The sequence below is a fragment of the Epinephelus fuscoguttatus genome, linkage group LG12, assembly GCF_011397635.1.
Source record: "Epinephelus fuscoguttatus linkage group LG12, E.fuscoguttatus.final_Chr_v1".
NCBI lineage: Eukaryota > Metazoa > Chordata > Actinopteri > Perciformes > Serranidae > Epinephelus > Epinephelus fuscoguttatus.
The window spans coordinates 23,497,263-23,512,431 of record NC_064763.1 but is presented as its reverse complement, the minus strand read 5'-3'; the positions used below and the strand labels follow the sequence as shown (position 1 = coordinate 23,512,431).

At 41.1% G+C, this 15,169-nt stretch overlaps 2 protein-coding genes across 4 annotated transcripts in view; both read left to right on the top strand.

Moving 5' to 3' along the window:
• The window catches only part of LOC125898825 (carbohydrate-responsive element-binding protein), a 28,706-nt gene extending 18,466 nt beyond the window's left edge, over window positions 1–10,240 (top strand). Inside the window, exons 10-17 of one of the 3 annotated variants that reach the window (XM_049592772.1) lie at window positions 33–106; window positions 1,525–1,795; window positions 3,771–3,865; window positions 3,992–4,114; window positions 4,303–4,430; window positions 6,276–6,399; window positions 8,779–8,908; window positions 9,549–10,240. In XM_049592772.1, the coding sequence (XP_049448729.1) occupies window positions 33–106; window positions 1,525–1,795; window positions 3,771–3,865; window positions 3,992–4,114; window positions 4,303–4,430; window positions 6,276–6,399; window positions 8,779–8,908; window positions 9,549–9,718 (1,115 nt within the window). In that variant the 3' untranslated portion in view covers window positions 9,719–10,240. The remainder of the gene's footprint in view (window positions 1–32; window positions 107–1,524; window positions 1,796–3,770; window positions 3,866–3,991; window positions 4,115–4,302; window positions 4,431–6,275; window positions 6,400–8,778; window positions 8,909–9,548) is intronic. The other 2 variants (XM_049592771.1, XM_049592770.1) reach the window with 2 other exon arrangements.
• Window positions 10,241–12,775: 2,535 nt separating this feature from the next.
• Window positions 12,776–15,169, top strand: part of srrm3 (serine/arginine repetitive matrix 3) — a 135,694-nt gene continuing 133,300 nt past the window's right edge. The window contains exon 1 of the mRNA XM_049592141.1: window positions 12,776–13,273. The gene's annotated coding sequence lies outside the window, so the exon portion shown is untranslated. The remainder of the gene's footprint in view (window positions 13,274–15,169) is intronic.

Genomic DNA, 15,169 nt, shown 5'->3' with positions numbered 1-15,169 from the left:
AATGAACTCACTGTTGGTTTTTGTGCTTTCAGGGAAGCCAGCACTAGGATTTGATGCTCCTCTTGTGGTGGTCAAAGGTCAGAGGTCATCATCTCCCAGCTCCTCGGTGAGCCTGTCTCTTAGTATCACAAGTGTAGGGTTCATTTCAATTGATAACTGCCTTAAAAAGCTGTAAAAACAAGACATTGAGGTTTAACCGGGGGGTGGGGGGTTGTGGACTGAACTATTTCTTGGACAGACCATAATGACTTCCTAGGAGTCCAGGAAGTTTGTCTTGTACAGATATGAAAGTGATATTAAGCATTTTATTTAAAGCTCAGTTCTGACCCAAGATTTGCGACGAGACGCAACCATTTTATAATATTGCAGAGAAAAGCCGTAGTGGTATGATTTGGCTCATCTCAGCTCAGTCAGGCTTGCTGATAAAGTCATCGGTGAGTAAGCTTGTGAAGTCGTGGGTGCCTGGATGTAGACTGTAAGGCACGTCATTTGTTTGAACATCCAGTCGGTTGTTGGTTTGTTGTTCTGACAACAGCCCCTCATCCCCGCCAAGCCCAAGTCTGTCACTTTACATTCCTGCTGTTGATGCAAATGTTGGTCTCCATCCTCAAAGTGTGTCGGTGTTTGATGATGGGCTGCTGATGCTGCTCACTGTATGCGTGCATGTCACATGGGTGCATGTAATGTGTTAGGAAGCATCGAGAGTTGTTGTTATGTAGACAATAAATCATCTTGTTTCATCCCATTGGTGTGAACTGGCAGGTTTTTAGAACGTTCCAGACCAGTTACAAGGGCAGCAGTAACTCAGAGGTAGAGCAGGTCATCTACTCATCAGAAGATCAGCGGTTCGATCCCCAATTCTTCTATCCTTGGGCAAGATTCTGAACCCCAAATTGCTTCTGATCGCTGTACCATCAGCGTGTGAATGTGATGTAGTGTAACAGTGCTATGAGTGGTCAGAAGACTAGAAAAGCGCTATGCAAGTGCAGTCCATTAACCTTTTTTTTAATTTTTATTTTACCATTTTTTATTGCAAGTAGTTGCAAGTTTAAACTTGTCTCATCACCAATCTTTGGTCTGAACTGAGCTTAACTGTCTGCAAGATAGCAAGAGTGTATTTCCAAAAAAGTCAGGTACCTAGTGCCTGTTATGGTTCAGATTCAACAATTTACAGCATTATTTTACCTTGGAATTATTTAATAGGATGACTAAACTCTTGTTCTTTTCACTTGTACCTTCATTTTCTACCATTTGTTATTGCCAGTAGTAAGTATTTTATCATGTTTTATCATCATATATCATATTTCATCATCTGTATGACTCCAAACACACATGTAACATCACCATCATCAAATGTGCTAGCTCAGTTTGTGGCAAAGGAAAGAGTTATAGAATAAATACTTGCCTACATATTGGGTTTTAATAAGGTCAGAAGAAAAGTTAAGGAAATCTTGTCTAGCATTCTCTTTAGAAGAAAAACATTTTTCAAAAGGCACCTCTGAGTAGAGACTGTGTGTTGTTCAGCAGTCAAGCAGCAGCACACATGTTGGAGAGGCGTCATCACAGCTGCAGCATGAAGCTAGTTGGCCTGCAGGGATCCCAGTACTGACACCTCTTCACAGCCAGAGTGCCACCCTGGGTCACAGCGGACCCCATGCCAGCACCTCCAGAGGCTCAGCAGTTTCCGCCCTGCTCTCCCACAGCTCCACACAACCCAGCACCACCCTCCTTATTCCCAAGACTGAGAAACTATCTCCTGTGCAGCTCTACGGCACCGACAGGAGCAGCTTAACAGGTGTGGCCTCAGTGAAACAACATCTTGCTTTTTACAAACTTAATTAGGAATCAGAGAAATCAAGATATCTTCTTTTAACTGGTGAATGATAACATGATCATTGCTCAGACCATGATGTACGATCATGTAACCCTGGTACAGAGTAGTGGCTCCAGTGCTCCATTCTCTGCCCAGATGCCAGATAAAAATGTGGGCATTGTACATTTCTGAAAACCACAAATACAATACATTTGCACGTTTCATACATATCGTAAGGTTTCTAAAGCGACATAGTATATGAGCTGACTTTGTGATTTGGCAAATCACAGCTTTTTTTTCCTGTGCTTTCAGGCACCAAACATGGGTGTTTTGTAGCGACTTGTCACTGTGTATCCAGCAGCATTTTAGCCAACAAACAAGGCTGTTTTGTAGCGACCTGTTGCTGTTTTTTTCAGGGGCTTTTTTGGCACCAAACATCAATGTTTTATAGCAACTCATCACTGTTTATCCAGCAGCTTTTAGCAACCAAATGAGGCTGTTTTGTAGCAACCTGCTATTGTTTTTTCAGCAGCTTTTCCGGCACCAAACAAGGGTGTTTTGTAGCAACCCCTCACTGTTTTCCAGCTGCTTTTTAGGTACTAAGCATCAGTGTTTTGAAGCAACTCATCACTGTTTATCCAGCAGCTTTTTAGCCACCAAACAAGGGTGTTTTGTAACAACCTGTCACTGTTTTTCCAGCGGCTTTTTAGGCACCAAACATCTGTGTTTTGTAGCGACTCGTCACTGTTTATCCAGCAGCTTTTTTTGCTGATCTTCCAGCTTCATTCCTAGGTTGTCAAATACCAACATTTTGAGTTGGCAGTCAGCCCGAACCACCAACCCAACGCGTAAGCATTTGACAACCTGGGAATGAGACACAACAATCAACTGTCTTTCCCCAGAATTACATACAGTACCTTTAAAGGACATGCAGCTGAGTTTGTCATTGTACTCCATGCTGTGTGTGTGCATATATCAACAACATAGGTGAAGGTCTTGTGCAGTAAGAGAATATGCAGTTACAAACAACTAATGTGCATGTGTGAGAGGGGCACATTTTTTGACCAGTCCAAACAATAAGCCTGGCTACATGAGCTCTGCAGAGATAATGATTTATTTTTTAGTTTGTGAATAGATTATATTGTTAATCAGAATATTAAAATGGAGTGTAAAATCATAAATCTTTATACATTTTTTAACCTCCAATCAATGAATGAAAAAACTAAAAAGCTTTTTAATTGTTCCCCTTTTCACCAATCAGCTGATAAGATAAATTAAAACTTAATTTTTTTGACTCACAAACCTAATGGACTAATCACTGCTCTGGACATCCATGAAGATGCACATCTCATCAGCATATATGCATAAGAAATGTTAGAAATGTGGTGAGTAAAATGGGGAATACATGTATATAAATGATTAAATGCATGCCAAGGCCAAACAATTAGGATAATGAATTGAAATGAGTTGAAAGTAAAATGAGCAAGTGAAAGAGAAATAGAAAAATAAAGTTTTAATTGACAAACTTTCCCTTTTGTCTTCAGTTACATTTTTTACTTGTCTGAAAACACTTTGCTAAATTTGTGTTTGTTTGGGGACTGTAATTATCACACAGCATGATGTGTGTGTTAAAATGTTGGTATCTTCCAACAACACTTGGACGATTTTGGTTTCTTCTTTATGTTGTCATTAACTGTGGGTGAATCCGGCTAAAATGTCAGTCAAATAAACCTTGTTGTAGAAATATAAACTAAAATCCAAGTATGCCAGCATCACTAGCCATTGCATATTGTATAACTTTTTAATTTAAATCACAGTATTTACATGAAGAAAGTTTGGGTGCATATAAGTATACTGTTGATAAGTGATTTGTGCATAAGAACTTGTGTGCATGTAGCGGTCATTACGTTTCCCTGCAGATACAACAAATACTTTTTATTATCTGTCTTTCTTTTAGTGAATTTTCCAGGACATACAGGCCAAACGTCACCACCAAACCCTGAGTCCCCACACTCATGCTTCTCAGCACATGGGAAGACAGAATCAAGTAAGGTAGGACACACTGTTGTTTTTTTATATTAATATAATCAAGTTTTTGCTATACAAGTGAAGAGGAAACTGATTGTTGACTCAGAATGTGTGATGTGCATATTTCCACACTGCATATGTTATCTGCAGCAAACAGAGACCAGGAGGATAACTCACATCTCAGCTGAGCAGAAGAGACGCTTCAACATCAAACTGGGTTTTGACACGTTACATAACCTTGTGACAACGCTCAGCTCTCAGCCAAGCATAAAGGTACTGTTGGGCGACATGCAGCTGCATTAGAAAGAGGAGGGGTATCACTAAAACAGCTGAGTTGATGCACTGTTTAACTGGAATAAGATGTAAGAGCAGATAAGGAACCAACCACAGTAATACTGAGTATTTGTTAGTAACTGTGTTGTATTTCTGCCATGTGTTGATCCCTCTGTCTGCTGGCACAGATCAGTAAAGCCACCACGCTGCAAAAGACTGCCGAATACATCAGTAAGATGCAGCAGGAGAGAGCTCAGCTGCACGACGAGGCTCAGAGACTCAGAGAAGAGATCCAGCTCCTCAACTCTGCTATCAAGTGAGATTTTTAGCCAGCCTTGATTTCTGTGTGTGAGTGTGTGTGTTTCAAGCAGCAAACCCCAGGACTGAAAATTGAAGCCAACGCAGAGGTGCCAAAAACTGCAGTTCCACAAATGGCCACTTGAGACTGGCTCTAGAAATGGGACAGTACTCTTAGACCCCCATGTTAAAATGCCCAGCTATACAGCAGAAATAAACATGTTTACAGCCTGGTAAAAAAATGTTTTTCATCTCTATAGCTTGTTTCCTAAATTTAATTAAGGCTTTAAGTTATGCATTATTAAGAGTGTGGCTGCCTTAGTGACGTGTGGATGCCATCCGTTAAGAAGCTGCTACCATAGCAAAAATGTTGGGTAGCTAACATAACCATGACGCAACCCCAGATTCACAGAGTATCCAGGATGGCAACACTGCAAAACTCGAGGCTTCAAAACCATGGATACATTAAGAGACATAGGTACAGCATTGGAGGCGGGCCCCTGCTCATCCCAATGAAAGTTTTGCATGAAGCCAAAAACGCTCTATTTCTGCTGTATGAAATTACCCGACTCTTCCACATCATAGGGCCCATAGAGCAGGCACATTAAAAACTTATGGCAGCGGAGTGCAGCCGAGCGGCTAACTTTCGCTGGCTAAACAGCTAACTTCTGGTTAAGCACTCTGCTAATTTGAATGGGGATAAAATCATTTCATCATACAGCTCTTCTAGACTTTCTAAATGTTATTGGACCAAATGGCTCAAATGCTGATAGTAAAACAAGTCATTTGCAGGGGTTGTGATGTCTTTTTCACAATGTAAATCAATGGGGAAAAGTCTTTTTGAGCCCCATGGCATCACATGACAAACCCTGACAGTGTAGTTCCGCTTCTGAATACAATGTAAAATTGGCTTCAAAGTCCTGGGGCTGGTTCAGAACAAAAGTTCCCAGTGGCTACGTTCATTATTTTATACAGTCTATGGTGTGTGTGCACGTGTAGGCATGTGAAGTATGCAGGATAGGATTGGATGGATATTTTGATTTAATGTTATACAGAGGTGATCTTGAGGTTTCATTAAAAGGATCTTTTAACTTCCACTGAAAGTGTTGTCCATTTAGAGGTGGTGACATTTTAATGCTCTGTGATATAAATGTCTTGCTTTTTATTTTATTTTCTGTTAGCTTTGCTGACAGACAGCTGACTAGCCATGCTAGCATGCAGATACATAGCGCCCACTGACCATCTGGTCTCCATCTGTCAGCTAGCTCTGTGCACCACCTGTGTCAGGAGCTAGCTAGTGGCACCGCTCATTAGCAAATTACTGCTGGTAACTGTGAAATGACGGTAGCCAATCTCCAGTCTTCCCCACAGATCAACCTGGCGACTGAATGGCTGTATTTTAAGCCACTAAACCCTTTTTAGCATTGTTTATTATGCTAGCACCACTAGCTGTGCTAACTCTGCTAATGGTGCTAACACAGCTAATAGTGACAACATAGCCAGCAATGAAGCTGCTTACTCACTGGGGTGATGTGGGGGGAGACTGGAGGGTGGGAACAAAGTTTCCACAGCAATGCTGTTGGGTCAGGACAGCATTCCTAGAGGTAATCAGCAAATAAAAGCTGCCGCAAGCTAGCTCCCACCAGATCAGGGTAGTGCACAGTGCAAACTTATTATTAGTATTCTCGGCGGTTAATCGATTAACAATTAATCGCTGACATCCCTAGTCTCAATGTACGTATGGGCACCAGACAGTTGATTTAACACAGACTTGAAAAATTGTGAACTTATCCTTTAATATCAGTATTGGTCTCTCCCCGCTGATATGACGATGCACCACACTGCTTTGTGTCTCTTCATGCAGTGTGTGCCAGCAGCAGCTACCAGCCACCGGCGTGCCCATCACACGGCAGCGCTTTGACCACATGAGGCAGAAGTTCAGAGAGTACGTCCAGGCGCAGACGCTGCAGAACTGGAAGTTCTGGATCGTATCCTTATTAATGTAAATCTTATAAACATACTGCCACAAACACAACTTAAAAACCTCTGCATAGATAATGTGACTACAATAATACTCCAGTGCTGAGTGCTAAATGTTTCCTTCTGTTTCTGTGTGTGGGGCTCTTATGTGTCAGTACTTTGCAGCATCAACTGGCTTCTTCAGACTTTGGGGGAATACCAAATTTTGTTTTTCTCCCTAAACGTTTTCTTTGAATCCAAATGAACTAATTACATCAAGCATACAGAGAAGGATGCTGTTTTTTAAAGTGTAGCAGGGAATTGGAGCTTTTACTTTGGTGCAGCATGTGACGGTAAGTGACCAAAACTTAGTCTTTGTACAGATAAGTATGCTAATGTTCTAATTCATACAAAGCACATTATTCATCTGGGACATCTTGGTGTAATCAGGCAGATCAAATAAATGCCTGTGCATGGCAAATTCCAGTTGCATGAAAAAAGTAATATTAATCCATAACTCTTTCCCTAATGATCACCAATCCGTTACTGCTGCCCTTATCTTGCAGGAAGATAAGATGATCAGATTACCATTTTATCATCTTTGTGTGGTGCACAAAAACACCTTGAGGGTGTTTTCTTTCCATGAATATTAAGTTTTTTTTTCTCTGCTCCCTCAGGAGGTTGAGCATTTATCTCACTGCTGATAAAAGGAATTAAAAACAAAGTTCTCTAAGAGAATCTTTTCTCTTTACAGAGGGTCAAAACAGCAGTGTTTACTGTACTGTATGTCTCACTGCTCACTTTTTTTGCCTCTCCATGGACAGTGCTATACAACAAAAAGAATTGACTTATTTTATCTTTATTGAACACTAGTTTAGTGCTGCCTCCAGAACAATGAGCCACTGAGCCACTGAAGACAAAACAATTAGCTCCCAGGTCGACACCCCTTCCTCCTAATATGTTTAGTAAAGGGTCCGCAGGTCTTAAGAAACTTGGGGTGTCATTTAGCCACTCTCTCAGGATAACCCTTTTCTCTATGACCATCCCAAACATCAGGGCTTGTTACAATGCTGAGAGGGGAAGAGTCAAAGAGTAGCTGGATCAACCCAAAGTCACAGAGAGACTGTCGGGGATTATCTGTGTGCTGTACATGTTGCTGTAAAAATTAGAAATGTTATCCCAAAAACTCTTGAGCCTGGGGAAAGACCAGAACCTTTTCGAGTAACATTTACTTTAAAAAAAAAACTGTTTTAAAGGTGTATATCTGCTGTAGGAACCAATGGGCTTGTGACTGAGGATAGGAAGTGTATAGAAAGACATACTAACACTTGGTTCTGTTCTTTTCTTGGGGACTTGTTGACAACAAGGAAGCTGTAGAATAACACCAGCTTTTAAACATAGTGAAGCACTTTGCTGTGGACATCACCTAAGACACTTTTTTGTCTTTATTTGCACAAAGAAAATATAGAAAACGACAGGGACTAGACATACAAAGATAAAGACATTTGGCTTGGCCTTTTCTTTTTATTGATATTGTTAGGTTTTAAATTGTTTTATTGCTGTTGTTTTTGTGTGGCCTCTGGGAAGACGAGCAAAGGAGAGAATTCAAAACAAAGATGGTGAAAATGATGCTACAGCATGATCAAACACAACAAATAAACAATAGGGGTACCACTATACTGAAAATAAAGACAGAAATAAATATGTTTTTTAGGCAAAAACAGCCCAGTTGCCAGAGGGAAATGCTGGTGTAGTACGTTTCTGCAAACCACGAATACATTACATTTCTCTTACGAATCATTTTTAAAGTGACGTAGTATATGAACAGACATTGTCATCAGAATGTGGAGGGGATGGTGGATGGCATGACACCTCGGCCAGACGCCTGCCAAACTGCAGGCCACTGTTTGAGACCAACAAACAACAAAACTGGCTCTTTTTTTAGCAAGACATCACTGTGTTTCCTGCAGCTTTTTAGTCACCAAACATGCGTGTTTTGTAGTGACCTGTCGTTTTTCAAGCGGGGATAGTGCTACAAAATGTGGCTGTTTTTTATCGAGACATCACTGCGTTTCCTGCTGGGGTTGTGCCCTGAAAAACAAGTATATCAGCCAAAACATGATCTTTTCCTAACCTTAACCAAGTGTTTATGTGCCTAAACCTAACCACACATTAACCACAGTGTTGTTTAGATGTAAAGTTTCAGTGTATTCGCTACATAATAATGTGCAAACCTAACATATCCATGGTTTGCAGAAACATAGAATGGCAACATTTATTCTAGTGATAAACAGAGGAAGGAGGACTATAATTTAAGACACTGCAATGCTTCATTATCAATTCAGTAACGTTAGAAAAACAAGAACTCTGATGTGTCACATCGACATTTTTCCTCAACTCACTGTCAGTTCAGTATCATCATCGAGCCACTGTTTGAGTCCTATAATGGAATGGTGTCAACTGCCAGTGTGGAGGACCTGTGTCGGTCCACTCTGTCCTGGCTGGACCAACACTGTTCCCTGCCTGCCCTAAGACCCAGTGAGTCCAGCTGCTTCCTCTAAACCAGTGGTTCTCCTCAACTGGTCTATCCTCAGGACCCACATTTTTTCTCAGTCATTAAGTCGTGACCCAAATTTTTGACTCTCTGCTCAAATCTATTTCACAGACACCTCCTTGAAATTTTATGGCTTTTTTCATGAAATACAGTAGTCTTTTGGCGCGTATTCGTGTCTGTTCATCATCTTTGCATTGACTATTGTATGTAATATACAGACTAACATTTTGAGAATTTCTAGAAAATATTTTTAGAGAAGAAGTTGTAAAATTACATAAACAAAATTGCAATATTTTGCAAAAAGAATTTTTTAGAAAAAAGTCGTAATATTTTGAGAAAGAAATCATAAAATTTTGAGAAAAAAATCGCAAAACTAAGACAAGGTCATCAAATTTTTAGAAAAAAGTTGTAAAATTTTGAGAAAAAAAGTGACAATATTTCACAAAAGATCTGTGAATCCCAAACTCAGTCAAAATGACCCCGCCACCCACTTTTGGGTCCCGACCCACCAGTTGAGAACCACTACTCTAAACGTATAGTTTGATAGTACTGCGATCATTCCCTAAGTTTCCAGCTGCTCTGTCACATTATCTGTAATCTGTGTCTCTCTGTCTGCCCCCTCAGTGGTTCTGAGTTCACTCCGCCTCCTGAGTACCACCACGGCCATCCTGACAGACCCCAGCCGCCTGCCAGAGCAGGCCACTGTCGCTGTCACCCAGGGCGACCCTGCTGCTGCCGCTGCCCTGCACCACTCCTTGCAGCCTGCCACCCGGGACAACGTACACCCCATGTGACCCTGACGAACACTCAGTGGAAACGCACAGGAGACCACGAGTCAGAGTAGGGCCGATGGAAAGATTGAAAAAGACTCAGAGACTATTAATAATGCATAATCACATTCCAATAAAACTCACCAGCTGCAGAAAGAATGTATCCCAGTTCACCCAAAAATCACAGGAGCTACATGTGATCTGTGCTTAAAGTCTTATGAAAGCATAATGTTCTGTACACATGTAGTTATTTCTCAGACGCAAAATCATTCTGTTTAATTTAAATAATTTGGTTACATCAACTGATGATTGCATTTATTCTCATTCCTTTCACATCTCAGGTTAACTTTACTGTGCATATTACTGCCTTCAGTTCACCTCACACCTACCTTACACTGTGCCTGTATTAGAAACAAGGAAGAGAACCTGAATAGCTTGTGACAGGGGTTATTTCAGAATATTAAGTGGATCTTAAAGGTCTGGTGTGTAGGATTTAGTAACATCTAGAGCGCTGAGTTTGCACATAGCAACCAGTTAGAACTTCTCCCATGTGTCAAGTGTGCATGGATGTATGAAGAGAACTCAATACAGCGTTCAATACAATGAAAGTTGCTCAGTGGCACATGTAGTCAAAAAAGATTGACATCCGGGGCAAGCACGCTAGAGACTTCACTAGCCCAGCGGCTAACCTCCAGTTTAGCCCTCTGATGACTTGAATGGGGATGAAATTATTTAATCATGCAGCTTTTCTAGACTTTCAAAATCTTATTGGACCAAATGGATCAAATCCTGATTGTGAAACAAGTCATGGATTGTGACGCTCAAAAAAATTAATCTACTGATTTACAGACGTCTTTTTTTCCTATGTAAATTTATAGGAAAATGTGTTTTTGGGCAACATGGCATCACGGGATGAACTCAGTCACAAGATCATCAAGAAAATGATCATCATCAACAGGTAACGACCAGGAAGAGGCTTTAAAAGACCACAATCAGATGCAATGGCACTGCAAAGAGACACAAAATAACCACAAAAAGATGCAAAACAACCAAACAATGACACAAAATGACTACAAAGAGACCAAAGCGATAAAAAAAAAGACGAAATTAAATCAGAGTGACGCTAAATGATCTAAAAGGGACACAGAGTGACTTTGAAGAGGCGCAAACAGACAACAACAACAAAAAATAAGCAATACCATGACAAGGTCTGTTTGTCTTGACCCTCTGTAGGAGAGGTGGTGGGGCCTTGTGCATATTTGTGCCCAGGGGCCCACTATCTCATAATCCACCCATGGGAATCATATAAATAGATCGGAAAAGCTCATCTCAGTTTTGGGGTAATTGTGCAGTTTATCAGTTGTTCTCTACCGTTACTGTTATCCATTGAATATCAGGGGTCATCAGTTTACACAATGATAGAAAAGAGGTCCCTTGAGGAAAAAGGCTGGGAAACACTGCCCAATTTTTTCCCTGAATTTCTTAAAGGTCCAGTGTGTAGGATATATTGGCAGAAACAGTAGCCCAGAACAGAACAAACCAAACACTGGTTCTAGTTTTAGCATTGCCATGTCACCCACCAAGTACCGGTTTAAATCAGCGGGTCTGATTGTTTTAGAGAGGAAGAGCACAACTGGGCTCCTGGTAAAAACCTCCTGAACAATGAACACTGCATGAATGTAGAGAAGTTTCTGCTGGTTGCAGTCTTCAATCCTCACTGCTCGATGACACTAAATCCCCCCAAATCTTACACACTGGACCTTTGAAACAAACAAAGGGCTCATAGAACAATGTCAAAGCTTCAGTGAGGAAAAAAGTAAAGAAGTTGTCAAAAATATGTACGATTGTTAGAAATAAAACATAAATATAATACAGACAGATAATCATATAAATAATGTCCTAGAAATATGAGGAAAATTAATCTCTGATGCAACAATCACAGGAAATAATCCGCTGAAATTAAGCCACTTAGTTTACACAAACTTCCTGCAGATATTGAATTCACTGTTTGGCTATGGTGCAGTTGTCCTGTATTTAATATCATATGAAATATCCAAAAAAAATATGTCATTTATTCAGGGGTCATCACTTCATTCAATAATAGAGAAGAGGTCTCTTAAGGAAAATGTTTGGGAATCACTGTAAACAACTCTGGAAACACAATCAAAATGTTTATTTAAACCAGTATGAATATTACTTGTTTAAAAACTAGGCTTTGAATAATGTATCAAGTATGAACCATTCATTTGATCTAGCTCTGAGAGACAGCACATCAGAGTTAGGACACTTGCTTTAAGGCCCCGAGGATTACAGCACCTGGCATACCGACACAACACCACTTTATCTTGTTAAAACAATTTTCACAACTTGGTTTTGTTTTTATGAAGAACTGTTAAGACTATTTTGATTGGTGGACCCTTAGGGACTAATGGAATATGAATAGCTTACCAGGTTATCAAGGAATGGATACATATTCTGACTTTATGACAGCTTCAGGGCTAAGGAGTCACCTCTTTATTTTTGTGTCTCTTATTTACCAAGCAGACTATCACAGGGCTGACACACAGAGACAGACAACCATTCACATTCACATTCACACCTACAGGACAATTTAGAGTCACCAGTTAACCTGCATGTCTTTGGACTGTGGGAGGAAGCAGGAGTACCTGGAGAAAACACATGCTGACATGGTGAGAACATGCAAACTCCGCACAGAAGGGCTCCCTCTTGGGATTTTACCAGGAACCCTCTTGCTGTGAGGCCACAGTGCTAACCACTACATCACCGTGCCACCCAACCCAGCTGTATACATCCAAAGAACTTCCTTAAAAATGACCTGCTTGGCAACCAATTGTAACAAGTGTTTATGTGTCAAAATGTGTAGCCACACCAGGGTAGTCAAACTAACTGGGAATTTAACTGGGACTAGACTTTAATTTGAAGTTTTACAGTAGTACCCCTCCGCCATTTTAAGAATGTGATTGGCCGGAAGCCACATGACCAAACATCCAGCCCATCTTGGTGTGGGTGGAGCTGATGTATTTCATTGGTTGTTTTCCTGCTCTACCCTGTTAAAAAGTTCTCTGTAAGGATGGAAGGCCACACGCCAAACGTGTTATGTATGCTGCAAGTGTTGCTGGTGTGGAGACGTTTTCCCATCATGCACCGTGGACGCAGGTGAATTTGTGGTGGAAATTTTATTGTGTCTCAGGATTTGCCTTTAAAATGATAACAGAAAGTGAACTTCCTTGCTGTGGTGATTGACACAGAGAAAGGTTGTGAATCCCGACGCTAGGTGACGCTCTCTCAGTGCGCTTGGCTCCACGTGGCTGCAGGCGGCAGGCTGCGGGCGCTCCTCCGCTCCGACAGAGGGCGCTGTGCTGCGGGCGTCTCCGGCACAGGCGCAGTGTGTGTGTGGGTTTTTGTCCCCAGCTCTCCTCAGTGCGCTGTCCACTTCAGCACCACAAGCCGAGCAGAGGCAGCGGGGCTAGCTAACGCTGAAGAGGAGGGACAGAAGACTCCACATCAGCACCCAGAAGACACACTAAATACCCGACGAGGCGAAAGACAACAGGAAAGGTAAGAGTTTCCCAAAAGACGCAAGTTGTTGGAGGCAGCGATAATAACGGTCTTCTTCTTCCTCTCTGGCTTCATTAATCCCGTATGAGCGCATTAAGGCGGTGTTTACGTTAGCTTCTTGTTGTGTCTGTCTCATATATTCATCCCGAGGTCAGTTTATTGGAGCGAAACGGGGCCGCTTCATCAGCAGAGAGCTGCACGGTACCGGAGACGGTGTTCTCGCTGGGCAGCGTCTCCTCGCTTTGCAGATGGTGCTGTTTTATAACTCGTCGATTTCCGCTGCTTCACTGTGACCAGCTGCTGCTTCTTTATTTCCTCTGTGTGTCCGGGCTGCGGGACACTGAACACCACACACACTCCTCTCATGTTGTTTTGTGAATTAAATGGCTTGTGTTGTGTGGTTAACCGCCTCCACTCAGTTTACACACACAGCGGTGAATATATTTATACTCATAGTGTTGCCTAAAATATATTAATGTTAGTTATAGTGAATATGATTCTCTAAAAGCAGCAGAAATTTGAATTATGCTCACAAAGATGCTAATATATCCTGACCTGGGAGGTTTTCTGATTTGCATATAACTTCAACTTGTTGGTCCTTTTTAAAAGACTTTAAGCACAGTAGACCAGTTTTAAGGACTCACACACGTATTGTTGTGATGCTGATGTGTTTGTAAGGGAAGCAGTTGACAGATTTTATTAACAATGTGTGAATCCTTTCCTCCAGCGTTGTCAGCTCGGTGCACCAAGGATTATGTCTCACAGCTTCTGCCACTGAAACTTTGATCTGCGTAGAAATAGATAGAGCAGATCTTGTAGGCATTCATGGAGTTTAAAGACAAAACCCGCAAACATGTTCAGTTGGCTATATCACATTTTTAAGATTCAGAATGAGCGTAATTTCACTCCTTTGCTGTGGCAGCTTCTGCAGTCTTCCTGAAATTAGAATAAGTAGGTTTTCACTCACAAGGAATTTGCTTTGCTCTGTTTGTTTCCCGTTAAAGGGGTTTTTGGAGGGAGTTTTACCTTATCTGCTGCGAGGTTCCAATGGCAGAGAGATGTCGTATGCTGCAAAGCCCTGATATCTGACATTGGGGCTTTTAAATAAAATTGAATTGAATTTGCTGCATACATTAAACATCCAGTTACATATTAAGAGGACGTGAAATAAAGACAAAGTACTGCAACAGTCAAGAACTTACTTCAAACACAATCCTGTAACAGAGCAAACATGTCAAATTTAGCTGTTTCAGAATGAGAAAGCTGAACAGTTTTGTGCAGGATGTGCAAGAATATCAATCAGGGAATGTCCAAAGTTCTCAGTATTGCAAATAAGTGCAATGTACTAGGATCATAGATGTGCATTAATGTAACGGGTTTTCGTGACTTGAGGTTTTGCTCCTGATGGACTGTAGTGTCCTGTCTAGGCTGTGAAAGATCCCCCTGGACATAACAACATTTAGTATAAGAAATATCGACACAGATATACACGCAGGGTATAATATTCTATGTGAATATTATCGGTATAGTGATACAGAAGAATATATAAATACATTAGAGTTCATAATGCAAGGATTTACTTTGCTTGTGATGCTCTGCTCTGCATCATAATTTGGACTATGGATCGGTATTTGACGCCTTAACCCAAGTCATAAAATTCTACAGTAAAGGAATACATGTATTGTTTCCTTTTTGTAGCCAGATGTTGAAAAAATTGACTATTTGTATGGTTTTATTCGCAGTCACTCCATGCAAGCATTCTCTGATATAATGCGACGTGTGATTGGTCCACTACTGCAGCAGCTGCAACCCATACAGTCTGTGGTGTGGTGACATTGAGCATGGCATATTTAATGGTAAAAAAGGTATCAGATGAAGTACTCTCTTGGAATCTGT